We start from the raw sequence: 15,516 nt of genomic DNA on the forward strand, positions 1-15,516 counted from the left end.
GAGCAGTGAGCATGTGTCTGCTGGTTCTGTGCCCAGCAGTGGGGCTGTCAGGTCAGGTCAGTGCATGGCCTTCTTAGACTACCTCCAGATGTGGGCCAGCTGACAGCAGCATGCAGCTGTGACTGGGTGCTAACTGTTGCCCCACCCCCATGCAGAGGGAAGCCACTCACCTGGAAGGTCTTTGTTCTCACCCCGCCACCGGTCGGGGACTTACACAGGTTGATTCAATTATTTAAAAAAAAGAAAAAGCAGGGCTTAAAGTGCGTTACCGTAATAAAGTTTGTGATTTAGGGGAAAAAAAATACAACTAGCTCAAATTAGTGCATGCCCAGAAAAACATATTGGGGCCTCTGGCCCCAAGTATATAAATCAAGGTGGGAAACTGGCCTAGCTGGGTCAAGGTTAGCCCTTGAGGAACCAGAAGAGAGCACACAGAGATTTCACATACAAAGATGGTGAGGATTCAGGAGAGGGGCCCACGGCACCCACCACACTGCTACCCCCAAGAAGGCCCCACAGAGGGCTCATGAAATCTCAGTTCTTGGCAGCAGGGACCCCCTTCTGTACTGTGGCCCTCAGGTGGTATCCCAACTGAGACCTGCGGGACATCCGTCCCTGTGACTGGCCACCTCCCAGGCCTTGTCCATGTAGACTGGGCCACTGCCCTTGCCCCAGATCCTCTCGGATGGGCGCCTCATGAAAGAGGGGCCCTGGGCTTCAGCAAGGACACAGGTTCAGGACAGGGCTACAGGCAGGTCCTTCTCTCCTTGTCCAGTGCCCTGTGGAGTTGTGGGGGCTGGAGCCTGTGCTGGAGCAGGGGTATGGCAGTGCGGGCATCTCATTGCAGGAGCCCCTGGAAGGCTCTCAAGGATGGCCCAGGCACTCACCTGAAACGGCACTCTGCAGCGTGAGGCCTCAAGCTCAGGCCTGGCCTGTTGTGTGGTTCTCCTCCTCAGAAAGGAGACCGGGCAGCCATCACCACACAAGGGGTGGGCGTGGGAGGGAGCCAGCCTTCCTGCTCCTTCAGGCAGGGCATCACATCAGGTCCTGTCTGGCAGAAGTAATGCAGAGTCCCACCCACCCAGGCCTGCTGAGCCCCAATCTGGGCTGGGTTTAAGGTTCTTTTTGGAGGGAGGCAGGGAGGAAGACCTTCCCAGGGTGCTGCCAGAGGGAGTGCCAAGGAGCAGATGGCTTTTGTGAGCTAGTGTCAAGGAAGAGGCCACAGATCTGAGGTGACCTGTGTGGCACTGGGCAAATCCCCTCCCTTGCTGAGTCCTCTCTGGTTCTTCCAGATCTCATGGGCTGCCCCAGAACAGCACGTTGCAGGATGGCCTGAGAACACAGGCCTGTGCCTGGTGCTTCTGCAGCCACACTGCCCTCACTGGGGTCTGGGTGCTGGCCCGCCTCAGCTCCTTTGGAGAAAGTGGACACCTCCTGTCCACCCCATTCCCAAACACAGTATCCCAGTCTCACCTTAATTTAAGGCCTGGAGGCTGGGAGAGAAAGGCAGTGTTTCAGGTTAGAGGCAAAACTCTGGAAAGATGGTCTGAAGTGTTCAGGTGTGGGTGGCACGGCTTGTCCTTGAAGATGGGACCGTGCATCTGTGGCCCTACTGTTCTGGGGGCGAGGGGATTGGCTGTGGTGACTGCATGTGTACTAAGAGCATTTTAATTAATTTATTTATTTCTTTACACATAACTGAAAGTGATGTTACAGTACATAAGTTATTTACAACTGTGCAGTAATGTGTTGCAAAATAAATTATCTAGAAGGCAGCAAAAGTACATTGTGAATGTGTATAAAACTGTACAGCGTTTACGGGATACACTTTTTATATGATTATTGGCTCTGTAGTGTTTCAAGTTATGTTCTCAGAAAGAGAAACAAAATGCCCAAGATTAAAGGAAAAAATATACAAACCACGTGGATTTGACTCCATTAAAAACACAATCAGAAGAGTCCTGGCTCTGTGTCCCCCCCGCCCCCCACCGCCAACCAGTGCTGGGCGGATGGGTGGTCGGGCCCTCGCTCAGCCCAGCGTCCTCACCCCATTTGTGCCCGCCGTGGCTCTGTGACCACAGGGGAGAGGCCTTGGGGGTCGTCTGCCTCCTCCAACCTTGAGGTCTTTTGTCCGTGAGAGGCGACGCGTTGATTTTTTTCCTGTAGTTGATCAGAATGGAACAAGAATCTAAAAATGCATTCCTTCCTGCAACTGCGACCATGACTGCAGTTGCTGGAAACAAGGATCCAAGAGCGGCCCCCAGAGAGGTGACGCTGTGTCCACATCCTGCCCATCCCTGGGCCTGCCCCTGGCGTCCATGTCGTAGTCGGCCGGGCAGTGTGAACAAAGTGCAGTCTTCCCCTTGGCTCCTCCGCCTGACACGATGCGCCTCCCTGCTGCGCGGCCGACAGCACCGTGGGCGTTCCGGAGGCCCATGTCCTCGCGGTCCCATCACCGCGTCACGCCGGCAGCAGCACAAAGTCGTCGTTGACATCGACCATGGGCACGTAGAAGGAGGGCACCTCGTTCACGCACAGGGACTTGTGCCCCGCAGGGTCCAGCTCCTGCACCTTCAGCTGCCACTCCATCCTCTGCACGGCGTTCAGTGCCGCTGCTTCATGCTGCTGCCGCATCAGGAGGCATGTCTGCAGACGGACAGATAGCGGGTGAGGGGAGCAGAGCCTTGGCCCAAAGGACCCACCGCACACAAAGAGCTGCGGCAGGGCTGAGCAGCACAGGGAGGGGCTCTGACCTGGGCCACCCTCTTGCTCGGGCAGATGGTCAGCTGATAGTGGTGGCTTCTACTTCACTCCTCAGCCAAGGTGAGGAGACCCTGCCCCCTGCCTGCCCCCGGCCCCTCTATATGCCGGGTCTCTTCTTCTGCCCCAGTGAGAGATGGTACTTGGAGGTGACACTGATGAGGGGACACCCAGGGAGTCCCTGCTCAGTTTGCCACCCACCGCTGGCTGCCCAGAGTACCTTATTAGAACTTAGTAACAGTTTGGCTTTTGTCGTTTCTCATTTTACAATTATTTTATTTACAGCAGTGATATTGGTTTCGTTTGCATTTATAGCAGGAGCTATATCTTTTAAAAACACATCTAATTTTTAAAAGGTATCTAGCTAAAAGATAATATTTAAGTATTTATATGAAATGGGTAGAAAAGTGAGTTCCCTGCAACTCCAAACCAAAAGGAGTGGCCATCATTGGTGGCAGTGTGCCCGGGCGTCCCTGTGGCTCTAAGACTTGCCTTTGTACATCTCAGTGGGATGTGGAATGAGGGCAAATACCACAAAGTTAAATCGAAACATCGGTAGTAAAACCTGAATGGAAAGGTCAGGAAAGATGTGTGACTTCAGTAAGGTGCTCCAGCTTTGTCCATCAAGATGGCTGAGAAGTCCCCCCGACCCCGCTCCCACCCGCTGTGTTCCCAGGCGGGGAAGTTGTGAGGGAGCCTGGGGCAGCTCTCAGAACCCTCGGATGAGAGGAACCAGAAGCCAGACCGAAAGGACCCTCCTCGCCAAACCTGGGACAACTAAAAAAATTAAAACCCACAAAACTGGGACCACTTATGAGCCCATTAGGAGCCTCAATGCGGATAGCAAGAACACACTTGGGTTACTCCTCAAGGCAGCCATTCCACCTACTCCTTCTTTGAAGAGCTGAGACTAAAGGGAAAGCGTTAAAGGAATAAGGGAACTGACTTTCAGAGGATGATGGTTGCTGTTGATGGGGGCCTTCCTCACCGTGGGTGCCAAGTGCCGTACTGCACTCAGGCACTGATGGCTCCCCCAGCAACTCAGACTCACGAGGGAGGCCCGTGGGCCAGAGCCATGGGCATGTCTGGGTGCTGCCAAAGCAGCAGGAACTGGCTCCTTCCTGGTCCCCAAAGATGTAGCAGCCCAGGACCCCACAGGGAGGTAGGCATGTGTGTCTCCAGGGCACACTTGTCGCTTGTGAGGTGGTCTGGCCCATTTGGATTTGAACCAACTCAAACTTGGGAGCACAGGGAGCCACCAACCATGGTCACAGATGCACTACATTGGGGCTGGTTGGCATGGCTCACTGCTGCTGGCTCTTGTTCAGCTAAGGATAAACAGCTTCACATTTTTAAACCACTGAAAAAACAGAAGAAGAATGATGTTTCATGACATGTAATGATTACATGAGACTCAAATCTACGCCAATCAAGAAAGTTCTGTAAGCACACGCCATGTCCATTGCTATGCTGGCTGTGGTAGCTTGTGTGCTACAAGGGCAGGGTTGACAGCTGTGACAGAGTCTGTGTGCCCCGCAAAAATATCTGCTCTGTGGCCCTTCTCAGAAAAGATTTGCTGAGCTCTGCTTTTAGGACATAAGCAGATGTGAGTCTGCTGTAAAAAATGGGCGGGAGCCTGGGAGGTGTGTGCGCCACTGGTGGAGTGGGCCACGCTGGAGGCATCGGGGGAAATGTCATACTGACTGATGCGCTAATGGGCTGTCATGGTGTCTAATTCACTTAAAAATGTTGTTAGTTGCTCTCGATTTGTGGAGACCTCGTGTATGCAGAGTAGAGCTACTCCATAGGGTTTTCAAGGCTGTGACCTTTCAGAAGCAGATCACCAAGCCTGTCTTCTCAGATGCTGCTGGGTGGGTTTGAACCACCAACCTTTCGGCTAGTAGTTGAGCGCTTAGCCATGACTCCTTACTTTAAAATAATTCACAGAAATAATCATGGCAGGTGGTGGTGTCTTCTCCCTATGTAGATTCTAAACCATCCTGAGCCCACCTCAGATAGACTTGCCCTCCTCCAGGCGAAGTTCTCAGGAGCCCACACCGCCCATAGCTACCTGGTTTTAACATCACTCAGGGCTCCACCTTGTGGCTGGGTTGATGCGCTTTCTGGGCTGCAGTTCACTCACTAGACTGTTCAAATGAATTTTTTTGTACATATTTTTGCATAACTATTCTACTTAAGTTTTAAATGAGTAAAAGTGAAATTTCTAGGTTAAGTGGTAAAAACATTTTGGAATTTGGTACCTACTGTCTGTCTATCCAAAAACACCTGCCAGTTGGCCCTTCTCCATCCTAGCCAACACACCCACTGCCTTTCGCACAGGATCTTGCTTTGTGCTTCTGGAATCACTGGTTACACGGGACATCTGTCTGCAAGGCCCAGCATTTTGTGGCCTTCCTTATGAACTGCCTCTTTACAGACTTGGTTCATTTTCTTCTTTTTTATTAGTTTGCACACTAAGGAAGTTAAACCTATGTGGCATGTACAACGTACAGAAGTCTAACTTTAATGTAGTCAAAACTTCATTTATCTTTTTTAGTAAAGTCTTCTTTGGCGCCCTGGTGGTGCAGTGGTTAAGAGCTCGGTTGCTAACCAAAAGGTTGGCAGTTCAAATGCACCAACTACTCCTTGGAAACCCTGTGGGGCAGTTCTACTGTCTTATAAGGTTGCTATGAGTCAGAATTGATGGCAACTTTTTTTTTTTTTAAAGTCAGCTATTACCTATGGCTCAATTTAAGACTTAAGCTTTTGATAATCTAGAATAAATTTTGGTGTTACGAGGGATGTTCTGTGGGGTGGCCCAGGGTGAGACGCACAGCACTTCCCTCTGATCGTGTCCACAGTGGATTATATCCTGTTGTACTGCCTTGTCTGACCACTCCTAAGGCCAACATCTTTCTGTGTTATCACTGTAGCAGCATACTCCTGGGTCACTGAATGTGGAGACTTGGGTATAGGTGCATCTGGGAGACACCAGCTTGCTCTCTAAGAACAGGGTATCCCATAACTGGGATTTGGGGGGTCTGGATCTCCTTCTGTCTTCTCTCCACGAATTCTACACCGTGGAGTAAGAATCAGACCAGGTGGAGAAGGCCCCAGTCTCAGCAGGCTGGGCTTGTCCACTAGGCCACTGCTACTCATTTCTGAAGGTTCATTTTGTAACCCATTAATTCTTATGGGTATTCTAGCCTAGCATCTGGGAGGCAGGCCCCTGCACTTATCAGTACTCCCAGGGCAGGCGGGGGTGGCAGTGGGGACGGGGACCTTGGAGAAGGGTTCAGGTAGGGTCCAGGGCCTGACAAACACGGTTTGGGGTTCAGCAGGTGACAGGAGCTGTGTCCTGCACGTCACGGCAGAAGAGACAACACTGAGCAGGCCTCATTTCTTTACAGCAGAGGACCTGCCCTGGGAAGCAAGGGCACTGACCTTCATGCGGTCATACTTGTCATCCACATCCTGCAGCCAGGAAATGAACTGACGTGCGTTGAACCGATCTCGCACCGACTTATTCTCGTCCCCCTGCCAGAGAAGTCAAACATGGGAGGTTTTATAAGAAGTATAAGGAAGAACGTGGGTGATGGCTACAAAAACGTGACTTTGACGACTGGGTTCCAAGGCCTCTCTTCTTGAGTGAGAAGAAAAGCTGCAGCATCTACCTGCAGTCACATCGGGTACGGACGGACACATGACTGTAGGTGGACGAGTAGGCAGGTGACACACGCTCCATCATGGAGCATAGGGTGTCCTCCCACCTCCTCCCAAAGAGCTGTGGTTAAGATGTGCAGGAGACCTGGCCTTTTGGGGACACGCACAATTGCTGTCACCCCTGCAAGCCACAGGCCCCTTCCAGACCCGCCCTCGTGGGCAGTGGCACTCAGCATGGCACTTCAAGCCAGAGAGCGCCCTGTAGGCAATGGAAGCGAGGTGCCACGGGCTCAGCCCATCTCCGCAGCAGGCCTGGGAAGGCATCAGGGCTTGTGGCAAAGCCAGTGATGGCACCTGGAGAGGCTGTGGGTGGCTCCGAGTGTGCTGAGGGGGTGAGAGCAGGTCAGGAGGGGCTGCACACTGCTATCCTGATTTCTTCTAGTCAGCTCCTGTGACCTGTGATAGGGGGCGGCGCGTGACCAGCGAGGTACGGCACAAAAGGCCCAGTGGATACAGACAGATCGTGGGGGACTACTGGGTCAGGGCCACCCCCAACCCTTGTTTTACACAGAAACTGATGTCTTGCCCTTGCCTGATGGTGTGTTAGGGGAAAGTCTCTTTGCTAGGCTGGAGTGCTGCAGCCTTGGGGAGGGTCACACACATTTCCTTACACGGACCCACTGCACAGACCCACACAGGATGGCTCTTTCCTGCCTTCTCTTCCTCTCTCTGGCTAAACTAAGGCTGAGAAGGCTGGCCAGTGCAGGGCTGAGGGAACACGGTGTAGGCAGGTGTGGGGTTTGGTTGTTTCCAGCTACATTGCCTTCTGCGTGCAGCCAGTCCCGGGAAGGCTGCACAGTTTGCTGTGGGGAGGGGGCTGCAGGGATAAGGGGCAGTAGGGAGGGGCCCACCTGGCTCTCCAGGGGCATGTTGTAGACCTCTGAGTCCAGCAGCATGGTGCAGGCGCTGAAGGGCACCGCCTGGTTTGCGATGGTCCTCGCCGCCCGGCAGTGCACCCGAAGGATCTCCTGCTCGCAGGAGACGATCAGCTTTTCCTGAAGGGAGGAGGAGCAGGTGAGCCAAGGATATCACCAAGTGACCATGCCACGGCCAAGGGCCCCTTTGCCAGGCCTTACCCGCTCAATGCTATGTTGCAGGCGGAGTTTCCCACGCACGGCCTCCTGCTGCTTGAATAGCTCCTTGAGCGGCTCCGCCAGGGACGGAGGGGGCGCAATCTGCAGACACAGAGAGGAAGGCCTTGGTGTGGCTGTGGGCACGGACACACCGTGCAGTGTCCCACACAGGAGGGTGAGCAGGTGACACGCGCTCCACCCTGGAGCACTGAAGAGCCGACAGCCCTGCGCCTAGTCACGTACTATGGGCTTTTGCTGAGTCCCCTGTGTTGGTACCGACACAGCCCACATCACTGTCCTTTTAAAACATGACTGCTCTTAGAGTGAAATTCCTCAGATGGGTAGTGGTGAGTCATTCATGGTTACTTAGGAGCCAGCAGAGATGCCAACTTTCAGAAGGCTTTGGTCCAACAGACAGGACAGCACCCACGTGTATGGTATACAGACTGAGACTCCCTGATACCTAGCTGGGCCGGCAAGAAGAAACGGCTTGTTGTGATGATGTGACTATTGTCACGTTGCACACTGTTCTCAGAGAACGAGCACAACACACACAGGGCTTTTACCGAGGGGACTGAAGTAGCCAGGGAATGAAGTCAGTGAGTGATGCGATGTGAGCTGGCAACCATGCAAAGGGAAGCAGGGGAGCATGCTGGGCTCAGACCCTGGGGTTGACCACGAAGGCCCCCAGGATGCAGAAGTGCCTGGGGGTAGTAGAGGAGGCCAGGGGCCACATATACAGGCTTCGGCAGGAACGAGGTACGGGGGGGTGGGTGCAGAGACAGGAGTGGGGAGTGGGCATGCACAGCCTGCAGAGGAAGCAAGATCTGACCTGTGTGTTGAGAACAGACCCAGGTGGACCCAGGAGCAAGCGGCTGGGCTGGCGGGGGGGGATGGAGGCAGAAGTGTTTGCGTTTTCCAAGTGCTGAAAGCACGGGTGGTGGCAGGATTGGGGGAGGGCGGGTCCTGGGGCCAGTCAGACACCAGCAGAGTGTGGGCACTGACCTGTGATCACACAGCACCGTCACGTCTCACCATCCGCCCCAGGCCCTCAACCCCGCGTGGCCTTGGGAGGACTCACCACTGGGATGTGGAGCTTGCTGAGGGGCTTGCCGTCCAGGAGGTAGGAGCCCGTGTACGTGACGTACTCGGCGTAGCACTGGGGGGCCTGCGGCGTGATGTAGCATAGGATCTTCCGCTTCTCCTCTATCTTCTTCCGGATCTGTAGGTACTCGAAGTAGGGGTTAGCCCTGTCGCTGTGGTAGGGCTCAATGGCGTCCAGCTTGATGGCATCCACGATGGCGGCCAGCGTCTGCTGGATCATCTCCCGCGTCTGCTGTGTTGACGTATTCATCTGCTGCTGCAGCTGCTGGCTAGAGCGCTGGAAGCGGCGCTTTCGAGGATGCTGGGCCTGGGCGTCCTCGTCCTCGGGGACGCGACCCTTGGCCCTGGTGACAGGGGCAGCAGGTGGAAGCTCCTTCTCAGGGGGCGGCGTGCCCTGCTTGTTCTGGTTGGCCAGCATCTGTGCCCGGTTCCTGGTAATGCGCTGTGGGATCTCCTCCACTCGGGGTGGCTTCGGGGCTTCAGCCGGTGGCTTGGGGGCTGGATCTGCTCCTTCGGACTGGATGCTGCCAGGGGGGACTTCCGCCTGGGCAGGGGCACGGCCAGCGCTGTTGGGGAGGCCTGCCCCATCTGCAGTGAGAGCCTGGGCTGTGACATCTGCAGGGGGACTGTCAGGGGCAGAGTGGGGTGCCACTGGGGGGTCCACTGGCTCTGCCTCCTCGTCCCCACCTCCTGCTGCATGGAGCTCGGTGGGGACTGGTGCAGGCACCAGGCTGGGGCCCAGGTCCTCAGGGGCCCTCTCTAGTGACACGTCCACTGCTTGCACCACAGCTTCCAGAGGTACCTCCACCTTGGGCTGGTCTGCAGGCACAGGCTCGGTGGAGAGCTCTGTGGATGCCTGGTCGGGTGTTGGGTGCTGTTCCTCAGTGGCTGATGTGGGGAGATCCCCCCCACTTACAACCACGGGGGCCCCTGGAGGTGCCTGCTCTGGGGGAATGACAGGACTCTCGTCCATAGGTTCTGTCTCCACATCTGAAACGTCTTTCGTTTGAAGCGGAAGTTCTGGCAGTGAGAACGGCCCCAGGTCTAGGTCATCTTCAGGGTTTGGGAAGGGGTCTGGCCAGGGGACTGGCTCCTCCTGACCCAGGGCAGAGAGACTGGGGTTGTTTTCCAGGTAGTTATTTTCTAGAGGGCCCAGGGCCTCAACCTGAGTTGCGGCGGCCACACACGCAGGCTCGGGGGGCGCATCAGGAGCTGTCTCCGCAAGAGGCTTACAGTCACTGAAGAAGGCCTGCAGCCCAGAGGGAGGGGCATATGGGGCTGGCTCCTCTGACGGGGAGACCTCCACTGGGACCGCTTCGACCACGTCCTCCTTGACCTCTTCGAGCCCTGGCTCGGGGACTGACAACGGGTACGTGAGTGGAGAGACTGGGTACGGGGGCTCTGTAGCAATGAAGGGCACGGGGGTGGTGGGATGCATGGGCTCCGTGGGGCAGAAATGTTTGGGGGACTCTGGAAATCTCTGTGGGGACTTCAGCAGCAGGTCTGCCCCAACAGGGGGCCAGCTGACGGGGTTCTCGGGGACACCCCCGACGAGGGTGGAGGAGAGGGGCTGCTCGGAGGCAGCGGGATGTGCCCACTCGCCTGGGTCCTCCTCCGTGATAACAGTGCTGAATGGGCCCTCATCGGCAGCCTCCAGGTAGCTGGGCTCTGGGGGGATAATGGCGGCCGTGGCTTGCTGGTCCTCTGTGGCATCTAGAGGGAGGCCCAGGTCAGGGGGCAGGGTCCCTTCCAGGGAAGGGGCTACCAGCTCGTCCCTATGGGAAGGCGAGGACTTGGCTTGTAAACTTGAGAAGACGCCCTCCGGGGACGGTGTGGCGTTAACCACGGCTGCAGGAGCACAGTGCAGAGCCTCCCCTTTGGGCGAAGGGACCCCATAGTCTGGAGAGTAGTACCCGGGAGACAAGCAGGGGAACTTCTCCGGGGGAGCAGGAGCCTTGTCTTCTAGCAGGTGCCGTGCTGGTGAGTCATAGCTGGAGGTGGCGGGGACACTCTGCTGCCGGAAGAGCTTGTCCCCAACACTGAACTCCTCCTCAGGGGTCCTGCGCGTGTCCACGGACACTGAGCGGTAGAGGCTTGTGGACAGAGTCCGCGTTGGGGTCTGACTGGGGTTCTCCGGAAGGCTACTCGAGGCAGTTGAGAACCTGTCAAAAAAGGAGGGGGAGCAGGCGCTGGCAGGCGTGCTGACAGGCATGGGCATCATGTGGTGGGAGTCGGTGCAGTCGAAGATGAGGTCGGAGTAGTCGTCAGCGCTGCAGGATGGGGTGCGGGGGGTGTGCATCACCTCCTCATAGCTGGGGCACGAGACCACAGAGGTGGGAGTGGGCACTCCAGTGGGCCGGCTCTGGTCAGGCCTGGGGGAGGCTGGCAAGACCTCTTTCATCTGGGGACCCGCCAGCCAGTCCTTGGGCTCTGAGCCCGCTCCCAGGAGCATTTTACTGTCGGCAGGGGGTAGGGTTGGAGCCAGCACAATGGAGTCCTTGAGCTTCTTGTCTCTGAGCTGCACATCCAGCCCCGATGGCTTTTTTGTTGGGAGCTCCAGACTCTTCTTGCGCATGTCCTCTGCTGACTTGGTCTTGTCTTTGAGCTTTGGGTCCCCAGACCTGTGCCTCATCTTCTCCATCTGCTTCATCCTCTCCTTGTGCCTCTTGTGGCGCTCCTCAATCTCCAAGTCCTTCTGTGAGAGCATCCTCTCGAAGCTCGTCATCATCAGGTCACCATCTACCAGCAACTTTTCTCGGGGCCGGTGGTCTTTCCTGCTGGGGTCTCTGGATGGCGGCAGCTTCTCGTTCCCATTGCTGATCTTTGCCAAGTCGCCCTTCTCCTGACTCTCCTTGAACTTCTCCTTTGGCTTGGCTTCTCCGAGTCTCAGGGTATCCTCCTTGGATTTGTCTTTAAAATTAGAGTTCGGGGGGTTGTCCTTGTCTTTGGCTCCAGGCTTTGGCTCGTCCTTGTGGTGCCTCAGGAAGCCATCCGGATGCTTTTCTCGGTGCTTCTCCTTTTCATCTCTCCACTTCTCCCTGTGCTTCTCTCTCTTCTTCTTCTCTTTCAGGATGCTGATGGCACTGGACCCAAAAGGCTTTAGTTCTTTTTCTATTTTCTTGGAAGGTTCTCTTTCAGAATCATTTTTATCTTTCTTTTCAGTAGAAAACAATTCAATGGTTTTCTCTAACTCATCTTCTATATCGGCTTTTGTATTATAGGAAATGCCGTAAGTGTCCCCATCCAGGAAGTCTTTTTCATACTGGTTGGAGTCCTTTCTACTGCCCACCTCCTTATAGTCCTCACGGTCTTTCTTCTCGGCCTTTTCTTTCTTCCCCCTCTCTCGGTCGTGGCTTTTCTTTGATGAGGATGAGGAGTGTCTGTGTCTCTCCTTCAGCTTCTCCTGCAGGCAAGAGCCCTCCCTGGCCTTCTCCTCAGGAGGCTCTGTGAACGACACCTCCAGCAGGGCAGTTGGCCCAGGGTCCTGCCCTCTGTCAGTGAAGCTGTCGGATGAGATCTCACTAATTTTATCATTGGAGTCTTCTCTGTACTCATGCAGAGCTTCTTCTTCCAACTTTTCCAATAAACTTTTTTCCATCTCGGCACTTTTTGAAGACTTCCTTTCTTTGGAATGTTCCTTGTCAGATTTCTCTTTGTGCCGGCTTTTCGCCTTGTCTTCTACCAAGTGCTTCTTTTCAACCTTCTCAGGGAGTTTTTTATTTTTCTTTTCTTGAGTAGAGTCAACTGAAGTTCTGTCTTTCCTGTCCTTGTACTTTTCTGTGGACTCTTTATCCTTCTTCTCTTTGTGTTTTTCAAAGATTTTTTCTTTTCTGTCTTTCCCTCCTTCAGTGACTCCTTTGTCCTTTTTCTTGTCCTTGGATTCTTTATCTTTCTGCTTCTCTGAGTGCTGTTTATCAGAGGAGTACTTCCGGTGCTTTTCTGAGGGGTAGGGCTCCTTCCCCTCCTCCCTGTCCTGTGGGCCCTCTGCCCTCTGCCCTTCCCCAGCCTCCCCGAGTTTGAACCCACTGGCAGCGTATGTGTCTTTTTCATCTTCACTTTCGTCTGTGAATATGTCTGCAATATACCAACTTTTATCTTTACCCTTTTTTTCATCTTTTTTTTCAGAGAAGTCTTCTGAGAGAATTCCAGGGTAAGTCTTCTCCTTTTTTTCTTTAACTTGATCAAGAGAAGTTTTTCTTTCTTTGTCTTTGCTATGTATATCTTTATGTTTTTCCTTAATTTCTTTTTTCTCCTTAAAACATTTATCAAATTCTTTGTCCTTCTGACTCTTTTCAAGGATAGATTTTTCATTCTTGTCTTTGTCACTGGACTTGTCTTTATATTTTTCTGATTTTATTTTCTCTTTCTTTTCCTTATCAATGCCATCCTTCTTGTCTTTTTCTTTCACTGAATGATGCCTTTCCCAAGACTCCAGACTTTTCACAAAGTCAGAGTCAGACTTGTCTTTGAAAAAACTGTCACAGCTGAACTCTTTAAGGCCCTCTCTGTAGGCCTCCTCCGGCTTAGCTCTGACTTCTTTCCTTTCCTTGGCGCTCTCGAAGGAGTCCTTTCTGTCCCTGCAGACGTCGCTCAGGTCCTTGTCTTTCCGCTCTTTGGCTCCATCCACAGACTCTTTCCTCTTCTTATCCTTCTCTGACAGATAGCTGGGGACGCTTTTATGTTTTTCAGTTTGGTCTTTTCTTTTTTCAGCATTTTTATCCAGATAGTCCCTGTCTTTCTTTCTAAAGAAAGCATCTCTGTCGCTGCGTCTCTCGCTGTGGTCTCTCTTCTCCCTGCTCTTGTTGTCCCGCCTCTTCTCCTTCGAGTCCTCTCTCACCGTCTCCAGGATGAGCTTGGCCACAGAGTCGCTCTTCATCTCCCGGTAGTCAGGCACTGGAGAATCCCAGCTATCCTCCCCTTTGAAGTCAAAGGATGAATCGGACAAGTCAGAAAACCACCGTTCCTGCTGGTCATCAGAGAGGCTGAACTTGCTGTCTTCGTTCTCCAGGAACTGATTTTTGTTACAATACTCGTCAAAAGCAGAATCTTCCCTATAAACTTTTTCTTTTTTGAGTTTGTCTTCTTTGAAAGTTTTCTCCTTCTCTTTTGACGTTTTGTCCTCTTTTAAATCATTCTTTTTCTCTAGTTTTGAGGGCCTGTCTTTTGACTTTTTCTTTCTTTCCTCTTTGTATAGCCTCAGCTTCTCCTCCTTTGGAGACTTCTCCTTCATCACTTTCTCCTTTTCTGACTTGTTCACGCGGTCTTTCTCTTCTCGGAAACATTTAGTGATGTCTTTACTCAGGTCTTTGATTCTCTTGAGTGATTTCTCATCTTTGGAGACCTTTATTAGCTCATCTTTAAATAACCACTCTTTTTCTTCTGACTTCACTTTGCTAAGTTTCTCTTCTTTCTTGAAATGGTCTCGGTCATGCTTTAACGCCTTTAGCTTGTTTTCAGTGGGAATATCATTGTCTAGGAGTATGGCCTTGTCGGGCTTTTGCTTTGAGTCCTCATATTCATAAGTGAAACTTTTCAGTTTAAGTTCCTGGCTGACTGAACACTGTCCTTTCTCCTTGTTTTTGTGTTTATGTTTTGTTTTGTGTTTTTTGACAACCTTCCCCTCCTTGTCTAGCTTTGGGATGGCTCCATCCACGCTGGTGTGGAACGCACTCTTCTTCTCAGAGAGCGTGCCCTGCAGGCCACTGGCTTTCCTATGCTCCCGCTTCTTCCTGACAGGCTTCAGGGACTCCACGCTGGAGGCCTCTGAGGAGCAGTCAGACTCACTCGTCAGCCGTGTCCTTGTGGAGTCCGACAAAGAGCTAACCTCCGACCAGGCAGGAGAGGAGATGGTTTTCCAATTGTCCGTCCTCCAGTGCTTGGAGTGCTGGTCTGTGTGGTTGGGGTTATGCTTCTGGGAGGCAGTGCTCCCGTGGGAGGAGGTGGAGGAGGCAGAGAGCGAGCTAAACAGGGAGGGGTCCTTCAACACCAGTGGGGACCCTTTGGTGCAGCCAGAGCTGCCAACGGAGCCATCATCCTCGTCACTGCCCAGGGGCTCACTCTCAGACTCAGAGGAGCAGAACTTGTCACTCCTTTTTCCAAACCGAACTTCTTTGCCTTTTGTTTCTTTCTTTCGCTTCTTTTTCACTTTATTTTTTTCTTTCTGCTGCTTGGAATTAGAAGAATCTCGTGTTTTATTACTGGGCAGTATTGTGTGTGCTGACAGTCTCAGCTTTTCTCCTGTCCCCACGGTGACACTTACCTCCTCTTCGTCTGACGTGTCCGACAAGATGCGATGTGCGGCTTTCTTTGGTGCAATTGTGTTGTTTTTAGTGTAACTTTTGACTTCCATTTTGGGTATAGAAATAAAACTGTTTGACTTAGTCTCTTTTCTGTAATCCTTTTTTAACAAGTGCTTATCGTCCACAGGAGGGACCCTGTCTTGCTCATCGTCCTCATCAAACTCGTACTCGTCTTTGACGGGAGTCACTGTTTTCTGGGGCTCTGGGTTCTTGGCCTTGTGCTTCAGGCCCTTTTCAAATTCAGAGTCTGTGTTATTGCCATCCACTGAACTGGAAGGTGCGAACGAGGGGGCGTCTTCCTCCTCAGAGCTCTCTGCTGGGGAGAGGGGGAAAGGTGTCAGAAGGCAGGCTCAGAACAATGTTCCCACTCCCAGACACAGAGGGCCTGTGGAAATTCTGCTCCATATGCAATCCCTCCAGGGGCCAGTGGGGCCAGCCTCCCACGCCCCTCTGGTCTTGGCCTCTGGAGAAGCAATAAACTTGATTTATTTTAAGTCCAAGGCCAACCACTGTCAGAAGGAAAATCAAAGAGAGCTTTGCTCAAAGATACACCAGGA

The 15,516-nt window shown here is 53.1% G+C and overlaps 1 protein-coding gene across 12 annotated transcripts in view; it reads right to left on the reverse strand.

Annotated features, from left to right (window-relative positions):
• Positions 1-1,678: 1,678 nt before the first annotated feature.
• Positions 1,679-15,516, reverse strand: part of ANKRD11 (ankyrin repeat domain containing 11) — a 272,434-nt gene continuing 258,596 nt past the window's right edge. For 10 of the 12 annotated variants that reach the window (XM_049864073.1, XM_049864064.1, XM_049864067.1 and 7 more), the window contains 5 exons: positions 8,638-15,275; positions 7,560-7,658; positions 7,335-7,478; positions 6,205-6,297; positions 1,679-2,646 (listed from right to left, as the gene is read on the reverse strand). In XM_049864073.1, the coding sequence (XP_049720030.1) occupies positions 2,461-2,646; positions 6,205-6,297; positions 7,335-7,478; positions 7,560-7,658; positions 8,638-15,275 (7,160 nt within the window). In that variant the 3' untranslated portion in view covers positions 1,679-2,460. The remainder of the gene's footprint in view (positions 2,647-6,204; positions 6,298-7,334; positions 7,479-7,559; positions 7,659-8,637; positions 15,276-15,516) is intronic. The other 2 variants (XM_049864075.1, XM_049864071.1) reach the window with 2 other exon arrangements.

The sequence above is a fragment of the Elephas maximus genome, chromosome 21 (genome assembly GCF_024166365.1).
Source record: "Elephas maximus indicus isolate mEleMax1 chromosome 21, mEleMax1 primary haplotype, whole genome shotgun sequence".
Taxonomy (NCBI): domain Eukaryota; kingdom Metazoa; phylum Chordata; class Mammalia; order Proboscidea; family Elephantidae; genus Elephas; species Elephas maximus.